Source organism: Rutidosis leptorrhynchoides, chromosome 8 (assembly GCF_046630445.1).
Source record: "Rutidosis leptorrhynchoides isolate AG116_Rl617_1_P2 chromosome 8, CSIRO_AGI_Rlap_v1, whole genome shotgun sequence".
In the NCBI taxonomy this organism is placed as follows: domain Eukaryota; kingdom Viridiplantae; phylum Streptophyta; class Magnoliopsida; order Asterales; family Asteraceae; genus Rutidosis; species Rutidosis leptorrhynchoides.
In genome coordinates this window covers 120,922,665-120,941,340 of record NC_092340.1, presented here as the reverse complement: position 1 = coordinate 120,941,340, position 18,676 = coordinate 120,922,665, and the positions used below count along the sequence as shown (strand labels likewise).

General features: G+C 37.2%; 1 protein-coding gene across 1 annotated transcript; it reads left to right on the top strand.

Moving 5' to 3' along the window:
• The first annotated feature begins 6,442 nt into the window (after positions 1–6,442).
• LOC139863786 (uncharacterized) lies at positions 6,443–6,772 on the top strand. Its single transcript, XM_071852393.1, has one exon. The coding sequence runs from the start codon at positions 6,443–6,445 to the stop codon at positions 6,770–6,772; it is 330 nt and encodes a 109-aa protein (XP_071708494.1).
• Positions 6,773–18,676: the final 11,904 nt, after the last annotated feature.

The window sequence follows — 18,676 nt, the reverse complement described above, 5'->3', positions numbered from 1 at the left end:
TTTCTTCATTTTACTCGGGTAAGGAAGTGGTGGTTGGTATGGTTTAACATAAGGTTTATCCTTAACTGTGTTATCTTCATTAACCTTTTCAACTACCGGTTCTTTTTCCTTATCTTGATCAGGTTGTGGTTCTTGTGGAGTAGGAATGGTTTCATCAGAAGTTACAGGTATTTCAGGTGGTTTAAGTGTTGTACCACTTCTTGTGGTAATAGCTTTAGCTGTTTCATTCCGGGGGTTAGCGTTTGTATCACTAGGTAGACTTCCCGGTTTTCTTTCACCTATTAATCTTGCTAGGTTACTTACTTCTTGTTCCAGATTTTGAATAGAAGCTTGTTGATTTCTAAATGCTTGAGCATTTTGTTCATTGGTTTGTTTTTGAGATGTGAAAAACTGCGTTTGGGTTTCAACTAGCTTCGTCATCATATCTTCTAAATTCGGCTTTTTATCATCGGTTTGTTGTGGTGGTTTGTTTTGAAAATTCGGTCTTTGCTGATTGTAAGTATTGTTGGATACTTGTTGATTGCTAGGACCTTGTTGGTTGTTGTATGGAATATTTCGGTTATAATTCTGGTTTTGATTGTAAATCGGTCTTGGCGGTTGATAATTATTCTGATAATTATTTCCAGGCCTTTGGTTTATGTATGAAATATTCTCTCTTTGTTCCATTGTTAATTCAATACTGAGACAATCTTTTGTCAAATGTGGTCCTCCACACTGCTCACAACTAATTCGTATTGAGTGAATATCCTTAGTCATCTTTTCCATTCGTCTCTCGAAAGCATCTATCTTTGCGGAAATGGAATCTAAGTCATGACTAGAATCGGCTCTAGCTGCTTTAGATGATCTAATGATATCTTTTTCTTGGTGCCACTCATGTGAGTGGGAAGCAGTGTTATCAATAATTTTGTAAGCATCAGTTTCGGTTTTCTTCATAATAGAACCACCAGCTGCTATATCTATGTCTTTTCTTGTAGTGATGTCGCATCCTCGGTAGAATATTTGTACTATTTGACAGGTGTCTAAACCATGTTGCGGACATCCTCTTAACAACTTTCCATATCTTGTCCACGCCTCATATAGAGTTTCATTTGGTTTCTGTGTGAACGTAACAATTTCTGCTTGAAGTCTTACGGCTTTAGATGCAGGAAAGAATTGTTTAAGAAATTTGTCAATTAAAACATCCCATGTATCGATCGCCCCTTCAGGTAACGATTCCAACCAATCTTTGGCTTCTCCCTTTAAAGTCCAGGGAAATAACATGAGATATATCTGTTCATCCTCCACTTCTCGGATTTTAGGTTACTATTTAAAATTAGTAGTTTTATTAAATCCTATTAAAGGTACGTAGATGTTCATTTGGATCTTCCTTCGGCGCACCACTAAATTGGCATTGATTAGTCACCATGTGTAGAATTTGTCCTTTGATTTCATAATCTGGCGCATTAATGTCTGGATGAGTAATTGCGTGACCTTGGCCAGTGCGTTTAGCTCTCATTCGGTCTTCCATACTTAAAGGTTCCAGATTCTCCATATTTAAATTTGTTGAATCGGTATCACTAGATGATTCTGATTTAATGGTTCGTTCCTCAACAATCTCTGTTTGAATGATTGGTGGTTCCGGAGGAAAGTTTAGTGGTTCAGGATCTACGAACCGTTCCTGAATATTCTCCGGATTCTCAATTGTGAGGTTTGTTTCAAAAAATGGATTATTGGAAATTTGATCTGAAGTACTTGGTCGACTGGATGACGATTCTAAAGAAAAATCAACGGCGGTTATATTTGTTAAACGATGTCTTGATCGAGTTACAGGTGGTGAACGTACAAAAGGTGATGAACGTCTTGCTCGGTGCATTCACTGAATATCCTATTAGTTTTTAAAAGGAAAGAGAAATTATAATAAGTTATCCAATCAATAGACTTTTCTGATTTTGCCCACGTTTCGAATAGCCAAAAGATGCAGCAGAGGGGCAGGATTCGTTTGGTCTCAATATAATTGAGGACTGTTTGGCTCCAATAACCCGGTCCACGTACAAATCCAACTATTACTACGAACCAGAAAATTTTGATGTCTATTAATTTAACCACTTAAAATAAATTTTCGTAATTTTAAGAAATTTAGATAAGAAGTAGAAAAAAAATTCTAAGTCCTAAAAACTAGAATAGCGAGAAATAAGAGAGAAAAAGAGTTCGTCGCAAAAGGTAGAAAAAGAAAAATGGTTGAAAAAAATAAAAGGTGACGGAAAAATAAAAGAAACTTATAAAAACTTAAAAATACTTGACTAACCTAACCTTATTACTACAACTAACTTAAAATTATAATCGCAAATTGAAATTATTAATTGGAATGATAATTGGTACATAGTAAAAGGTCTAAAAATATTAAAGCTTACAGGAAAAACTAAACCCCAAATGGAAATAACTTAAAAAGAAACTAAAACTTAAAAAGGCGTCGCAAAATTCTAAAGCACCTAAATCTTAGTCTAAAGAAAAAGCACTTAAGGAATTCTACGGCAAAGCCTAAAAATCTAGGAGTAAAAATAACTATAGCAAAAACTAAGTTTAAAATTAAATATGAGCTAAAAAATACAAATATTACGCTACAACGATTAAAAAGGTACAAAATATAAAAATATACAAAAAGTTGTAAAAAGTACAATTTTTATAAAAATATTATTTTTATATTATTTATTTAATAAAACTACTAATTTTACAATTTTAATAAAACTAATTAATACTAAAAACATAAATTAAATAAAAAGTAAAAATAAAATTAAAACTAATAATAATAATAATAATAATTAGGTTAAATAATAATTATAATTAATAATATCCCGTAATTAATGCAGTTTTAGGGTTTCTGTTCGCGTGTCAGATGGCCTCCGCGAGTTGCGGTGATTAATGAGGAAAACCCCGCGAGTCGCGGGGTTCAGAAATTCAGTTGACAGCTTTCAATTTTTACGCGTTTTTCTTTATTTTTTTTTTATTTTATGTTTTCTGTTTTTTTAAATAAATAAAAGATTTTAAAATAAAACTTATATTTTTATAAACTAAAATAGAAATAAAGAAACTTATAAAACTTAAATATTTAACAAAATCTTAAAAATACTTATATTTTTGTTTTTTTTTCTTTTTATATTTTCGAATAATTAAAACGTATTTTTACAAAAACAAATTTTAATAAAAGTAACTAAAAATCTTTTTTTTTTTTTTTTATATATTAGCGTTGCGCTTCCGGTTTTTAAGATAGTTTCCCCAGCAGCGGCGCCAAAAATACTTGATGTGCAGCGGGGTGTATATAAAATAGTATTATTTTTAGTGCGAAAATACTATTAAATACGATACAATTTTACACAAGATATTTATTTATTTATAGAATGGATATACTTAAACCTTGCTACAACACTTATAGGCAGTGTACCTAATCGTACAGTAGTGTAGTTTTTAGTAAGTCCGGTTCGTTCCACAGGGAAATCTTTAAACAAAGCTCAACGCTATATTAGTTTACTTTTATTAAAAATACAAATATATATATAAGTAATATTATTATTATAAAGGGGGGTTTTTACCGTTTAATGACCGGTTTGTCGATTTTAAGACTTTAGTCGCAGTTAAAACCTAATGTAAAATATAAAATAAATACAAGACTTAAATTAAAGCGTAAAGTAAATAACGATAATGAAATTGCGAGTAATAAAATTGCGATAATTAAAAAGTACAATAATTAAAAGTGCGATTAAATAAAATAACAATAAAAATGCGATAATTAGAAGTGCAATTAAATATAAAATAAAGGAAATTAAATATGAAATAAAAGAATTATGCTTATTTAAACTTCCGTAATCATGATGTTTGACGTGTTGATTTTAGTTTTATGCCCATGGGTTAATTGTCCTTTGTCCTGGATTATTCAATATGTCCGTCTGGTTTTTGTCCATAACAGTCCATCAGTCATAAATATAAAGTGCGAGTGTCCTCGTCAAATTATTATTATACCCGAAGTTAAATATTCCAACTAATTGGGGATTCGAATTGTAACAAGGTTTTAATACTTTGTTTAATGAATACACCAGGTTATCGACTGCGTGTAAACCAAGGTTTTACTACTTTATTAATAATTACACCAATTACCCTTGAATGTAATTTCACCCCTGTTTTAATTATTCTAGTGGCTATTAATCCATTCCCGTGTCCGGTTAAATGAACGATTATTCGTACATATAAATACCCCGCCCATCGTGTCCGATCGAGTGTATATGGTAATTTATAGGGACGCCCAATTGTAAATCTTTATATTAACATTAACAAACTTTCATTTAGTTAAACAAATATAAAGCCCATTAATAGCCCATAGTCTAATTTCCACAAGTGTCGTTCTTTTGTCCAAACCCCAATTATGGTACAAAGCCCAATTACCCAATTTTAGTAATTAGCCCAACATCATGATTACTTCGTTTTAAATAAGCATAATAATAACTTAGCTACGAGACATTAATATAAAAAGGTTGAACATAACTTACAATGATTAAAAATAGCGTAGCGTTACACGGACAGAATTTCGACTTACACCCTTATAACATTCGCTAACATACCCTTATTATTAGAATTAAAATTAAAATTAAAATATAAATTATATATATATATATATATATATAAGTTTTACGTATGAAGAGGAAGAAAAAGATGATGAATTTTGATCAGAATTCGGGTTGCTTTATAGCCAGAGTTGAATTTTGGGGCTCCGCGACTCGCGGCAAAATGCTCTTCAAACTCCGCGAGTCGCGGAGATAGTATTTACAGCTCAGTCCTTGGAGTTTTCTCTGCCGACGGTTTTTAATATATATATATAATATATATATAATTAATATAATTAATTATATATTATATTATATTTATATACATAGTTAACTTGTAATTTTTAGTCCGTTGCGTCGAGCGTTAAGAGTTGACTCTGGTCCCGGTTCCGGATTTTCGAACGTCCATGCGTACAATTTTATATTTTGTACTTTGCGTTTTGAATCTTGTACTCTTGTAATTTCGAGACGTTTCTTATCAATAATTGGAACCTTTTTGATTGTCTTTTGTACTTTTGAGCTTTTTGGTCGTTTGCGTCTTCAATTCGTCGAATCTGTCTTTTGTCTTCACCTTTTATTATTTAAACGAATATCACTTGTAAATAGAACAATTGCAACTAAAAGCTTGTCTTTCTTGAGGAATAATGCTATGAAATATATGTTCGTTTTTAGCATTATCATGGGGAAAAGAAAAGGCTCCAGAAAAGCACATCCACATGGTACAAATGTGGTACGCGGGTCACGTTCGTAAGGCGGAAGTTTTGGAGGAATGGAAATGTGCCCCTATCACGTTTCCTGCTTTTTGGAGAGTCTGTCCTACCGACCTGCCCGTAATGATAACCGCCACGATAGGACGATGCAAGGTCTCGAGAATTTACGTAGATACGGGAAGCGCCGTTGACGTCTTATACGAACATTGCTTCTTACAGCTACCACAAGATGTGCAGGACAAACTAAAACCCCCACTCCATCCTGTCGCGGGATTCACGGGCGAAATGACTTGGCCTCTGGGGTCAAGTAACCATTGATGTTACGTTAGAGAAAAATACGAAACGGAGAACGGTAGCTTTAAACTTTGTGGTTGTTAGAAGCCAGTCGAAGTACAAAATTATCATGGGACGGGAAGCGTTGTGTGAATTCGGCGCGATAGTATCAACTGTGCATGGTATGATGAAATTCCCAACTATGTTAGGCGTTGCAACTATTTTCTCTGATTGGGTCCCGATTGTGGGCCAGGTCGAACAGCCGTTACATCAGACGGCACCGATTGAGCAAGGGGGAAGCGTTATCATCAACCATTCCTTTCCTGAGAAGGCAATACAGATTAGACAAACACTATATGACGTAACGAAAAGTGCGTTATGTGAACTCTTGGCGAACAACGCTGACGTGTTTGCATGGCAAGTGTCAGACATGACGGGAGTACCTCGTACCGTTGCAGAACATCGTTTAAATGCCAACCCAAGTATGACTCCAGTAAGGCAAAAGAAACGGGGCATAGCTCCAGAGCATAGCACCTTCCTAAGGAATGAAGTGGAAAAGTTGGTACAAGCAGACATACTGCGAGAGGTTAAGTACCAAACATGGGTTGCCAATCCAGTACTGGTCAAAAAAGCGAACAGCTCATGGCGAATGTGTGTCGACTTCAAAGACATCAATAAGGCTTGTCCCAAAGACAACTATCCGCTACCAGAGATAGACTGGAAGGTAGAGTCGTTGGCGGGCTTTCGTTTTAAATGTTTCCTTGATGCTTACAAGGGCTATCACCAGATCCAAATGGCGGAACGTGACGAGGACAAAACCGCGTTCCACACAGATCAGGGGATTTTTTGTTACAAAAAGATGCCACTGTAGAAGAGGTCGAGACGTGGATGAGTCCCATAGTTACGTACCTCAAGAACGGGACGTTGCCAGTCGACGGGGCAACGGCACGTAAGATTCGTATGAAAGCACCTATGTACATGTTAAGGGATGGAGTTCTGTTCAAGAAATCCTTCACGGCACTACTTTTAAGGTGTGTCGGCCTAAGCAAGGCGGAAACAATCGTAAGGGAGGTGCATGAAGGGACTTGTGGCATGCATGCAGGATTTAGGACCGTTGTGGGGAAGATAATGAGGCTAGGGTATTTTTGGCCATCCATGTACCGTGACACGAAAGAGATCATCAAAGCTTGTGCTTCATGCCAATGTCACGCCTCGTAAATTCACATGCCGGCGCATGAGCTAATTCCCGTAACATCTGCTTGGTCCTTTTACAAATGGGCAATTGATTTGGTAGGCCCCTTCCCGAATGTAAAACACATGGTCGTTGCGATTGACTTTTTCACCAAGTGGGTTGAAGCCAAACCTTTAAAGAGCATAACGGGTAAACAGATTGTGAATTTTGTTTGGGAGAAAATCGTGTGCCGTTTTGGAATACCACACGAAATTGTAAGTGATAACGGCAAACAGTTTGCTCACGATCCATTTCGTCCATGGTGTGATGGGTTGAATATCAAACAGACTTTCAGTTCTGTTGCCCATCCGCATGCAAATGGGCAAGTCAAAGTCACCAACAGGGATATCTTTGTTGGGATAAGGGCAAGGTTGGACACGGACAGGAAAGGTTGGGCAGATGAGCTTCCACAAGTATTATGGGCGTTCCGAACCACGCCAAAACGAAGTAATCGAGAAACGCCATTCATCCTTGTATATGGTACCGAGGCGGTGATACCCGCTGAAATTGCTGTCCCAACCCAACGTGTAGTGCAATTCAATGATGAGTCCAACGTCATTAGCTTGAAGGAAAATTTGGACTTGTTGGAGGAAAGGCGTGACGCCGCCGCTATCAGGGAAACGTCAAACAAACAGGAAATTGCCAAGTATTACAATCAACGTGTGAAGGAACGTACTTTTCGCCCCGGTGATTTTGTGTGGCGTAATAACAATGCTAGCCGGGTCGAGAAAACTGGAAAATTGAGACCCAATTGGGAAGGCCCGTATGTGATTGTAGATGCACTTGGCAACGGAGCGTATAACCTAAAGATGCATGATGGCAAATTTGTGCCGCGTACCTGGCACGCAACTAACTTAAAGAAGTTCTATGTTTAAATATTTCAAATCGTTTCATTGTTGAAAATTTTTCTTTTTCATTTTACCAAGTTTGTGATTGATCACCACAAATGTAAGCACATCACACATTAGACTTCTTTGTTTTCAGTTTTCAATTAAATGCATTTTTCAATCTTTATTACTAATGTATTGTGTAACTATTATGGCCGCGCTTCGGCATTATAAATGTAAGTCCACTCACAAGTTACTTATGCCATGAACAAAGACATCATCTAATCTTTGGACGGCATTGGCGACGCTAGGCGTATTGGAGGTACGCCTAGCCCTCAGAACGGGATGCCTCCGGATTTCGTATTCGTCGCATTAATCCCAGCACTAAGTAGATGAGTGTAATGTCGACAATCATCAAGTGTAACCTTGACAAACGGTACGTTGCCGTGACGATGGTACGTACATATTTATATAAACATGTTTTACTACAGTTGGAACACACAAAGTAAAATAACAAGAATCATAAGGAATTGATATTTCATTGATTTAATTACAACCATTACATTAGGAACAAAAATGAATACAGAATTACAAAAATCCCTACAACTACGGGATCATCTTCTTCACTTTGGCCAATGTAAGGTCCAGCGTTGACCCAATCTGTTCAATAAACGGCACCTTAATGGCCGCGCAAGCATTGACCGCCGCATCATGGAGGTTGTAGGTGTCCTCACCCGCCATGTCTCGGACCGCCTCCGGAATTGGTTCTGCTATTTCAACATGTTCCACCAACGTGGTGTACGCGTCCAAACGCTCCACCTTCCTTGTAGCGTCAACCAAATTCTGGAACGGCTCCTTTACCTCCAGCGCCTTGTGAGCCTTATAAAAAATAGAGGGGATGAGGCTACAAAGCTCTTGAAAATAGTCCGCTACCTTTCGATTGGCAGCAGACAACTCTTGGTTATGGGCGGTGAGGAGATCCTTACGGGCTCTCTCCTCTGCCAGCTCTTTATGCGCCGCCTCCAGGTCCTTTAACGCAGTTTGTTCTTTTTCGGCGCGCAAGGCCATCTCTTTGATAGCCTTTTGGGCCTCCCTTATGTAACATCCCGTTCTCCCCGAATATGACTCAAGGTGCATATTTAACCTCGTGTACGTTTAATATTGCATCTATGATCGTTTGTTTATAGTTTAAATGTTAGAAAATGTTGAAAATGGTGTGATCAGGCCTCCTGTAATGTCTGGGCACTATGTATCACGTTTCAGCTCATCGCGATATGCGACAGGTGAAGCTGGAACGTGACAGGATAAAATCCTCCAACCTGTCCACTTTGTCGCGTTCTGGTGAGGATTGTTGCATTCTGGTTGTCGCGTAACGCGACAGGTTGTCGCGAAACGTGACAGATGTCGCTATTTGACAATTTTAGCCATTTTAAATGGCATCTTTTGGGGGTGTAATAGCCTTTTCATTGTAGCCATGCGATGAAGGAGTCACCATCTGTCACATGGGTGATCAGGGCGGACATTGTTCTTTCGTCAGTGCAGTCAGATTGAATCTGAGGCAGAATGGATAGAAGAAGAAGCTGTTCTTCTTTTTTCTTTATCAGCTACTAATCACACGTTTGGAATCGATCTAGCTGCTTAGCTTATCTTATGTGGTTTAGGAATACGGATTCGACTAGCATTCACATGGGTAGCATTTGAATGTGGAATCACCCGAAAGCACGGGATTCTACTTGACTTTCTTTTCGATGGTCCTATCTTATTAGAAATAAGTAAATAGTGGATCTTCGACTAGCATTTCGTGGAAATCATAGTTGGTAGTGGCTTTTTTGCTTTGACCAGGCCAAAGGCGAAAAACAGAGAAAAAAGGCAATTCCTTCTCTTCTGTTGTCACAAGAAGGGACTAGGTTCGTAGCCAAGCCAGGGAATCCACGACCGATTGTCAAAAAATATCCTACTACGGGGTAAGAAGCAAGGAAGCTTATCCAAACCTCATTCATCATTTCTCCATCTACCTAAATTCAATTTTAGAGAGAGAGAGTTCAGTTTCTAGTGAGAGAGAGCTCACTTGGAGAAGAAGGAGACCAAATCTCACCCAAGTCCAAGTTTTAAAGTTGTTCCCTACGTCACTAGATATGTTGTTGTTGTATTGGTAAGTCTTAACTCTATGTTTTGAGTTTTAATGGGTTAATGGCCAGGGTTTTGTTTGCTTGAGGCTTGTATGACCCATTTGGGGGTTAAATGGGTGAATTTGGATTATATTGATGAAAGGAAACCCTAATAGCTTTAATCTAGGGTTTGGTCTTATGAATTGAGGTTGTAAGTGTTAAATGGTGTTGTTAGTCACTAATACACTTGTTAAATGATGAAAGATTGTTAATGGGTTCAAGTTTGACCAAGTTTGACCTAGTTTGTAAGTCTAAGTGTTAAAATGGGTCAAATGAGTAATGATTGACCTAATTGGATGAAATAGGTATGAAATACCCTAAGTTGGTGTTAGTTGGTGTTAGTAGACTCTAATCACTATCTTTTAGTGATTAATAATGAGTCTCGGCCTTTGATGGGCGGTTTTGGTGTAAATGGTTCATTTAATGCATTTGGGTCATTAAATACTCAAGAGTTAAGTAATGTGATTAGTTTCACAAGTTTGTGTATTGAATGTGTACTTAATGTATTAGGTACTTTGCTTTGAAGTATACGGAAGTGTTTGATCATCACCGACGTGTTAAGGTGAGTGGAATAATTATATGCGTGCATATATGATGTATTTATTTGTGTGGTATGAGTTGTGAAGTGTCGACGTGTTAAGACACCACTTCTCACATGGCGAGTGAAGTGTCGATGTGTTAAGACACCACTCGGGAGGGAAGCATCGACGTATTAAGATGCCACTCCAAGGGACGTAACGAGTGAAGTGTCGACGTGTTAAGACACCACTTGGGGTGAAGTGTTGACATGTTAAGACACCACCCGGGGTGAAGTATCGACGTGTTAAGATGCCACCCGTGGGGTTAGTGTATGACGTGTTAAGTATTCTAACGGATGTTATGAACACCGATGGGAAATTCGAGCACCATTCCCTGTACGATTGGTTAACCATGGTTGTGTGTTGTGTTGTAGCATATTATATTGTTCGAGTTATATGCTAACGTTATGCTAGCTCGTATGATTTGAAGTTTAGTTATTATACTTGCGATGGTATGATTATTTATATTGCTAGCATGTATGCGGTAAATGCGTAAGTGATTGCAAGTAAGTAGGTTGTATATGTATTCGTATAATTGTTGCACTCACTAAGCATTAGCTTACCCCTCTCATTGTTTATCTGTTTAGATGCAAGTGTGGATAAGGGAAAAGTGGTTGTTGGGCACTAGGTGTCCCTTGGTGATGCTTGTTGAAGCTTTTGAAGTTGGCCTAGTGTTTTGGGTAGTTTAGCCCCAAACCATGCTCGAGGTGTTGTTTGGATTAAAACTATCGTTTGTGAATGGGTCAAACATGTATTACATTTGTTAAGGGCCTTCGTGCCATTTGTAAACATTTAATTGTGATATCGTTTAAATGGGTTACATGTAACTGTTTAATTGGGCGCTAATGGTTTGTTATTTAAAAAAAAAAAATTAATCGTATGGAATATGGGTTGGGTTGTTTCAAGTGGTATCAGAGCATGGTTTAAGGGATTTAGGCGACTTGAGATAGGTGTCTAGACTTAGACTTTATTATGTGTGCGATTTATGCGGGACTTGTAGGACTTCGGGTCGGATTGGGAATTGTTAGTGCATAGGTTTGTGTGAACTAACCTTGCGCTATTTGTTTTGTGTTGTAATTGTAATCATCAAGCGAGATCGACGTTGTACTAGTGAGTTAATGCGATGTGCTCACGTAGTAATGACTAGCTACCATTATTACGGGTGCAAATCGTGTCAAACAAGCGATGTACGACGATTGTTGAGCAAGATGGGGCGGTAATGTAACATCCCGCATTTTCCATTAAATTTATTTTAACGCCGTTTTTTTTAAAATGATATCTTTCGTCATCTATATTCGTACACTTCGTTAATCGTTCGGTTAATTCACGCACCCGCTTTAAACTCGAGGGACTAGACTTGTCAAGAGACCAAAATGGTAACTAGTTGTTGACTTAGTCAACTCCACCTCCACCATTCATTTCACTTTTCATTTCTTTTTCTTTTTCCATTTTTCTCTCAACATAAAATCCCCAACTTAAACTCATCTTCATCTTCATCACTCATTCATCATCTAATTCGGATTTAGGGAGCTCACAACAAATCCGACTATATATTCTTGATCCTCTCTTCATCCTCTACGTTTTGATACTAACTTCATCGATTTTGGGTAACTTTCTAAAAACTTTAAATTTCTCAAATTCGATTTTTAGACTTGAAATGGTGTTAGTTAGTGTCTATGGCTCGAGTCTAACATGAATATGTGTTTAGTTTGCTCGATTTGTTGTTTTAAGTAACTAGCATGAACACTTGAAATGAGTGTGCTTAATCTTTAAATTTTGGATGATTAAATGTTATTTTAATGTTAAAGTTCATGTATTAAATGTGTTACTAGCATCATTAGCTTCAATTTGATGTGTAAGTTGTTTTGGAAAACATCACTAACATGATTATTGACTTTGTGATTCTTGGTTAGGGTTTGATAGCTTTTAAAACGAACATTTGATGCATTCAATTCTTTGCAATGTTATTTGTAAGTGTTTAGTTGTATTGTATGCGTAATTAGCTACGAAACGGCACATTATATGTGTAAATTGAGCTCCCGAATCATGAAATGCGTTTTACGAACTTGAAACTTGAATGATGAACTTTTAACGATCATTCGATGAGGTTTTTGTTGTTGTAAATGATTAACTTGATTGATGATATGTATTTAGTTGTATTCCTTGTCAAAATACCTTTTTAACGATATAAGATACGTGTCTTAAGTGTTTTCGGTTCATGAGTTATGTTAATTTGAGTTTTGGTTCGAGACTTAACAAAACTGCAGCAACATCATCTTTTATGTAGTAAAGCGCGCCGGGCATCCTTGCGCGCGCCGCGCAAATGTGAGGGTGCAAATGCTTAACCCCTGAGATTTTATCTGGCCTGTTTCCACGCTTTAGTGCGCGCCGCGCATACCTGCGCGCCCCGCGCACATACCCTGGCCAAACTTTCTTTTTGTTTTAATTTTTCATAAATTCTTTTCTCTCTTAACCGCAACTCTAATTAACATGAAACTTGGCCAACATGCTCACACATGATTATATAACTTAGAAAAATTGTCGGATACCTGACCCGATCCCGTTGACTTTGACTCGACCAAGTTTGACTTTTAGTCAAACTTAACCAAAAACTTATGCAATCGTTCTAATCTTCTTTTATACTTGATTCTTGCATGAAACTTGACAACTTGATTCATATGCTACATAATCGAGTCGTAACGAGCCATAGGACTAATTGAACACATTTCGCTCGACCTTGTGTCGTAACCGGTTAATTGATACAACGTACTTGTTTAGGTCAAGGCTAAGCAACTATCATGCACATGTTTACTTTGTGAAGTACATTTATACTCGTGCACTCGAGGTGAGATCATAGTCCCATCTTTCAATAAATTTTATACTTTTAAATTATGGGATGAGAAACATATACAGTTTTATACTACATACTCTTATACTTTGAACACAAGTACGGAAACAAACATTCCACAGCGAGTTAGAGCAAAAAGCCTCAATTCGATTATCATTAGTTACACTTGCAGGGTGAAAGCGAGAACTAATATTATGTGATCACATGGGCTTGACGAGCCTCATTCGGACGGTTTGCTACCGTTAGTGGATGAAATATATTTTCAGGTTTAGTGTATGTTCTAACACTACGCAACAGGGTGCAAAACAGTTAAGTTTTGATAATTGGGTGCTCGCAAATATACTTTTGGAATGCAAACGATTTGGATAATCAACTATACAAAATCTTGTGGATCAAAAATAGCGTTTACAAACACCTATGATTTCACCAACGTTTTTCGTTGACAGTTTTCTATATGTTTCTCAGGTTCATGAATGGCTAATTGACACATGATTTCACGTACACTCATACTTGCTTGGGGTCAAGCATACATGCATACACTTTGATTACTTGCTTGGAGTCAAGCATACATGCATACGCTAGTGATAGCACCTTGGGATTTAAACAAATGTTTACATACTTATGCTATTTATAGCAACCGTGATTTTCAACTAATTATGTCGCAAGTTATTTCATTTATACTTCACTACTTTTGTAAACTTCAACTTGTTGTCGAATCGTTGGGTAAACTGAACTTTGTAAGTCTTGTACGTTTCAAATGAATGCGACATAATTTTGGTCAAACGAGTCTCATTTAGGGACTATGACCACGCTACGGGACCTAAGTTAACGGTGCCGTCAATGACGATTTTGTCGGGTCATTACAGATGGTATCAGAGTGTTGGTTGTAGGGATCTAGGATGTGCATTAGTGTGTCTGACAGATTCGTTAGGACGCATTAGTGAATATAGACTACAATCGGATAGTTAGCCATTGCATTCTGATATACATTTGCTATAGATAGCACTTACTTGGCTACTTGTGCATTATACTTGAATCATTCTTAGGTAAACTTCTTAATGGTACCAGGTTTTCATCATACGAGTTGGTAATCTACCACTTTCGGGTAACACACGTAAACTTAAGATTCATACGCGTAAGGACGACGACGACTTCATTAGTCATACTTTTTCGAGAACTCTGTCTCCCAGATTGTTATTCGCCACCATTTCAACTTACTATCGGTGTCACACCGGTGTTCCTTACTATCTACCACTTCTTGTTACTACCATCACTACTCTAGGTGAGTATCGTCATCACTATTTATCACTACGGTTGCCTACTATTCGTTATCATGATTCGTTACACTTCTCGTACGGGAATACATTATTATTTGACTTGAACCGCATTAATGTGAACAATCATTTATACACTTCCCTCGGGGAACGCATCTTCAGAGTTGCACTAATTCTTTCTATTCAATATGAGTCACGTTAGAGATGTCGTTACACTTTGTTCATTTTAAATCTTCACGATTACACAAACTTGAATCTATGGGGCAATGTGGGAATGGAGGTATGAGTTAGTATAATATAACGACACTCGATCAACGTGGTTATATTATGGTAAGTCATACCAAATTTCTAATGACACGTGATGGTGGTTGGACTCGATCAACCTAATCACCACCATGTGTCATGTACATGACTTCATTTTTCTGGATGGATATCCGAAAACTCTAAGAATATTGATAACAACCATACTAGGGACACATCTTCGGTTATTATCGAACCATATTTATACTTCCAAATGAATGACAAATTCTTTCAACTTCAATCATGTGTTACACGCGTATACTATCTCGTTTTCGCACAGTTTTACCGACGAACTACAATATGCTTGTTATGCTCACATCGAGGAGGAAATTTCTCTCGCATTACACTCGCACTTCCGTGTAAGGAAATCTTTTATCTAAATTCTCAATAGAGAGAGAGACTACTCACATTATACTAGTATTCGCCACGAGGGGGAATAGTCCTAATGAACATTTTCTGAAACCGATAAGAAACTTACTCTAACAAACGTTTCCGAAAAACGATAAATCTTCCGCGGCGCGAAATTCTTGAGAAACGAAAACTTGTTCAAATATATCTTTAAAAAAAAAGAAAAAAAAATGTACCTCGTCTCGGATCGAGATTCTCGTTTCACTTCTAGATTTTTGGAGTGCCTTACAAAAAGCCTCGGGACCACGTTTAGACATGAGTACCGCACATCAACCACAACCCAACGGACCGAGCAAACATAAGATTCAAACCTTGGAAACCGTAATACGAAATTGTGTTATCAACTTCAAATTTACTTGAGAAAAGTATTTGCCTTTAACCGAATTCTAGTACTACAATAATTTTCATTCGAGTATTAATGCCACACCTTTCGAGAAGTCATATAGCCGCAATTGACGTTTTCTAAATTGTTGAACCAAAGTAGGTGACATGCAAACCACCGGACTCGAACTCATTCATGAAGTAGCCGTTAAAATCATTCAAATCCAAGAAAGGCTCAAGACGGCCCGTAGTCGCCAAAAGGAGCTATGCCGATGTTAGACGTAAACCTCTCAAATTTCAAGCGGGTGACCGCATAACGTTAAAAGTCGCACCTTGAGGAGGTGTAATTCGTTTCGCGAAAAGTAGAAAGCTAAATCCGCGATATTTTGATCCTTTTGAAATCTTGGGGCGTTTTGGACCCGTTGCTTACCGTTTCGAATTCCCAACTCAAACAAATTTCGTTCATCGTACATTCTGTGTATCGAACTTAAAGACGTGTCTTGTGAAACAAGAACTTATTATTCCTTTCGATGAACCTACTATCAATGACAAACTTCCCTTCCTAGGAGAACCGGTTGAAATTATGAATCGTGAAACCAAACTCTGAGACGACGTAAAAATCCCGGATGTCGAAGTTCGTTGAAATGCCCAAGGAAGTACCTTCACTTATTCGTAGGATTTACAATGCAAGGTTTCGAAGAAGAAACAACAACTACTACTTCCAACTAAATTTCGGGACGAAATTTCTTTTAAGGTGTAGGTAATGTAACATCCCGCATTTTTCGTTATATTTATTTTAACGCCGTCTTTTTTTTTAAATGATATCTTTCCACTTCGTTAACTAATGTTCTTGATAATTCCATTATTTGATTTTAACATCTCTCGTTTACTCTAGCGTTTTTAAAATATTCGTTCGGTTAATTCACGCACCCACTTTAAACTCGAGGGACTAGACTTATCAAGAGACCAAAATGGTAACTAGTTGTTGACTTATTCAACTCCACCTCCACCATTCATTTCACTTTTCATTTCTTTTTCTTTTTCCATTTTTCTCTCAACATAAAATCCCTAACTTAAACTCATCTTCATCTTCATCACTCATTCATCATCTAATTCGGATTTAGGGAGCTCACAACAAATCCGACTACATATTCTTGATCCTCTCTTCATCCTCTATGTTTTGATACTAACTTCATCGATTTTGGGTAACTTTCTAAAAACTTTATATTTCTCAAATTTGATTTTTAGACTTGAAATGGTGTTAGTTAGTGTCTATGGCTCGAGTCTAACATGAATATGTGTTTAGTTTGCTCGATTTGTTGTTTTGAGTAACTAGCATGAACACTTGAAATGGGTGTGCTTAATCTTTGAATTTTGGATGATTAAATGTTGTTTTAATGTTAAAGTTCATGTATTAAATGATTTACTAGCATCATTAGCTTCAATTTGATGTGTAGGTTGTTTTGGAAAACATCACTAACATGATTATTAACTTTGCAATTCTTAGATAGGGTTTGATAGCTTTTAAAACGAACATTTGATGCATTAAATGCTTTGCAATGTTATTTGTAAGTGTTTAGTTGTATTGTATGCGTAATTAGCTACGAAACGGCACATTATATGTGCAAATTGAGCTCCCGAATCATGAAATGCGTTTTACGAACTTGAAACTTGAATGATGAACTTTTAATGATCATTCGATGAGGTTTTTGTTGTTGTAAATGATTAACTTGATTGATGATATGTATTTAGTTGTATTCCTTGTCAAAATACCTTTTCAACGATATAAGATACGTATCTTAAGTGTTTTCGGTTCATGAGTTATGTTAATTTGAGTTTTGGTTCGAGACTTAACAAAACTGCAGCAACATCATCTTTTATGTAGTAAAGCGCGCCGCGCATCCTTGCGCGCGCCGCGCAAATGTGAGAGTGCAAATGCTTAACCCCTGAGATTTTATCTGACCTGTTTCCACGCTTTAGTGCGCGCCGCTCATACCTGCGAGCGCCGCGCACATACCCTGGCCAAACTTTCTTTTTGTTTTAATTTTTCATAAATTCTTTTCTCTCTTAACCGCAACTCTAATTAACATGAAACTTGGCCAAAATGCTCACACATGATTATATAACTTATAAAAATTGTTGGATACCCGACCTAACCCCGTTGACTTTGACTTGACCAAGTTTGACTTTTAGTCAAACTTAACCAAAAACTTATGCAATTGTTCTAATCTTCTGTTATACTTGATTTTTGCATAAAACTTGACAACTTGATTCATATGCTACATAATCGAGTCGTAACGAGCCATAGGACTAATTGAACACATTTCGCTCGACCTTTTGTCGTAACCGGTTAATTGATACAACGTACTTGTTTAGGTCAAGGCTAAGCAACTATCATGCACACATTTACTTTGTGAAGTACATTTATACTCGTGCACTCGAGGTGAGATCATAGTCCCATCTTTCAACAACTTTTATACTTTTAAATCATGGGATGAGAAACATATACAGTTTTATACTACATACTCTTATACTTTGAACACAAGTACGGAAACAAACATTCCACAGCGAGTTAGAACAAAAAGCCTCAATTCGATTATCATTAGTTACACTTGCAGGGTGTAAGCGAGAACTTATATTATGTGATCACATGGGCTTGACGAGCCTCATTCGGACGGTTCACTACCGTTAGCGGATGAAATATATTTTCGGGTTTAGTGTATGTTCTAACACTACGCAACAGGGTGCAAAACAGTTAAGTCTTGATAATTGGGTGCTCGCGAACATACTTTTGGAATGCAAACAATTTGGATAATCAACTATACAAAATCTTGTGGTTCAAAAACAGCGTTTACAAACACCTATGATTTCACCAAAGTTTTTCGTTGACAGTTTTCTATATGTTTCTCAGGTTCATGAATGGCTAATTGACACATGCTTCCGCGTACACTCATACTTGCTTGGGGTCAAGCATACATGCATACACTTTGATTACTTGCTTGGAGTCAAGCATACATGCATACGCTAGTGATAGCACCTTGGGATTTAAACAAATGTTAACATACTTACGCTATTTATAGCAACTGTGATTTTCAACTAATTATGTCACAGGTTATTTCATTTATACTTCACTACTTTTGTAAACTTAAACTTGCTGTCGAATCGTT

What these genes read in the sequence shown, in the direction of transcription:
- LOC139863786 (XM_071852393.1), top strand. Translation starts at nt 6,443, where the DNA reads ATGAGTCCCATAGTTACGTACCTCAAGAACGGGACGTTGCCAGTCGAC.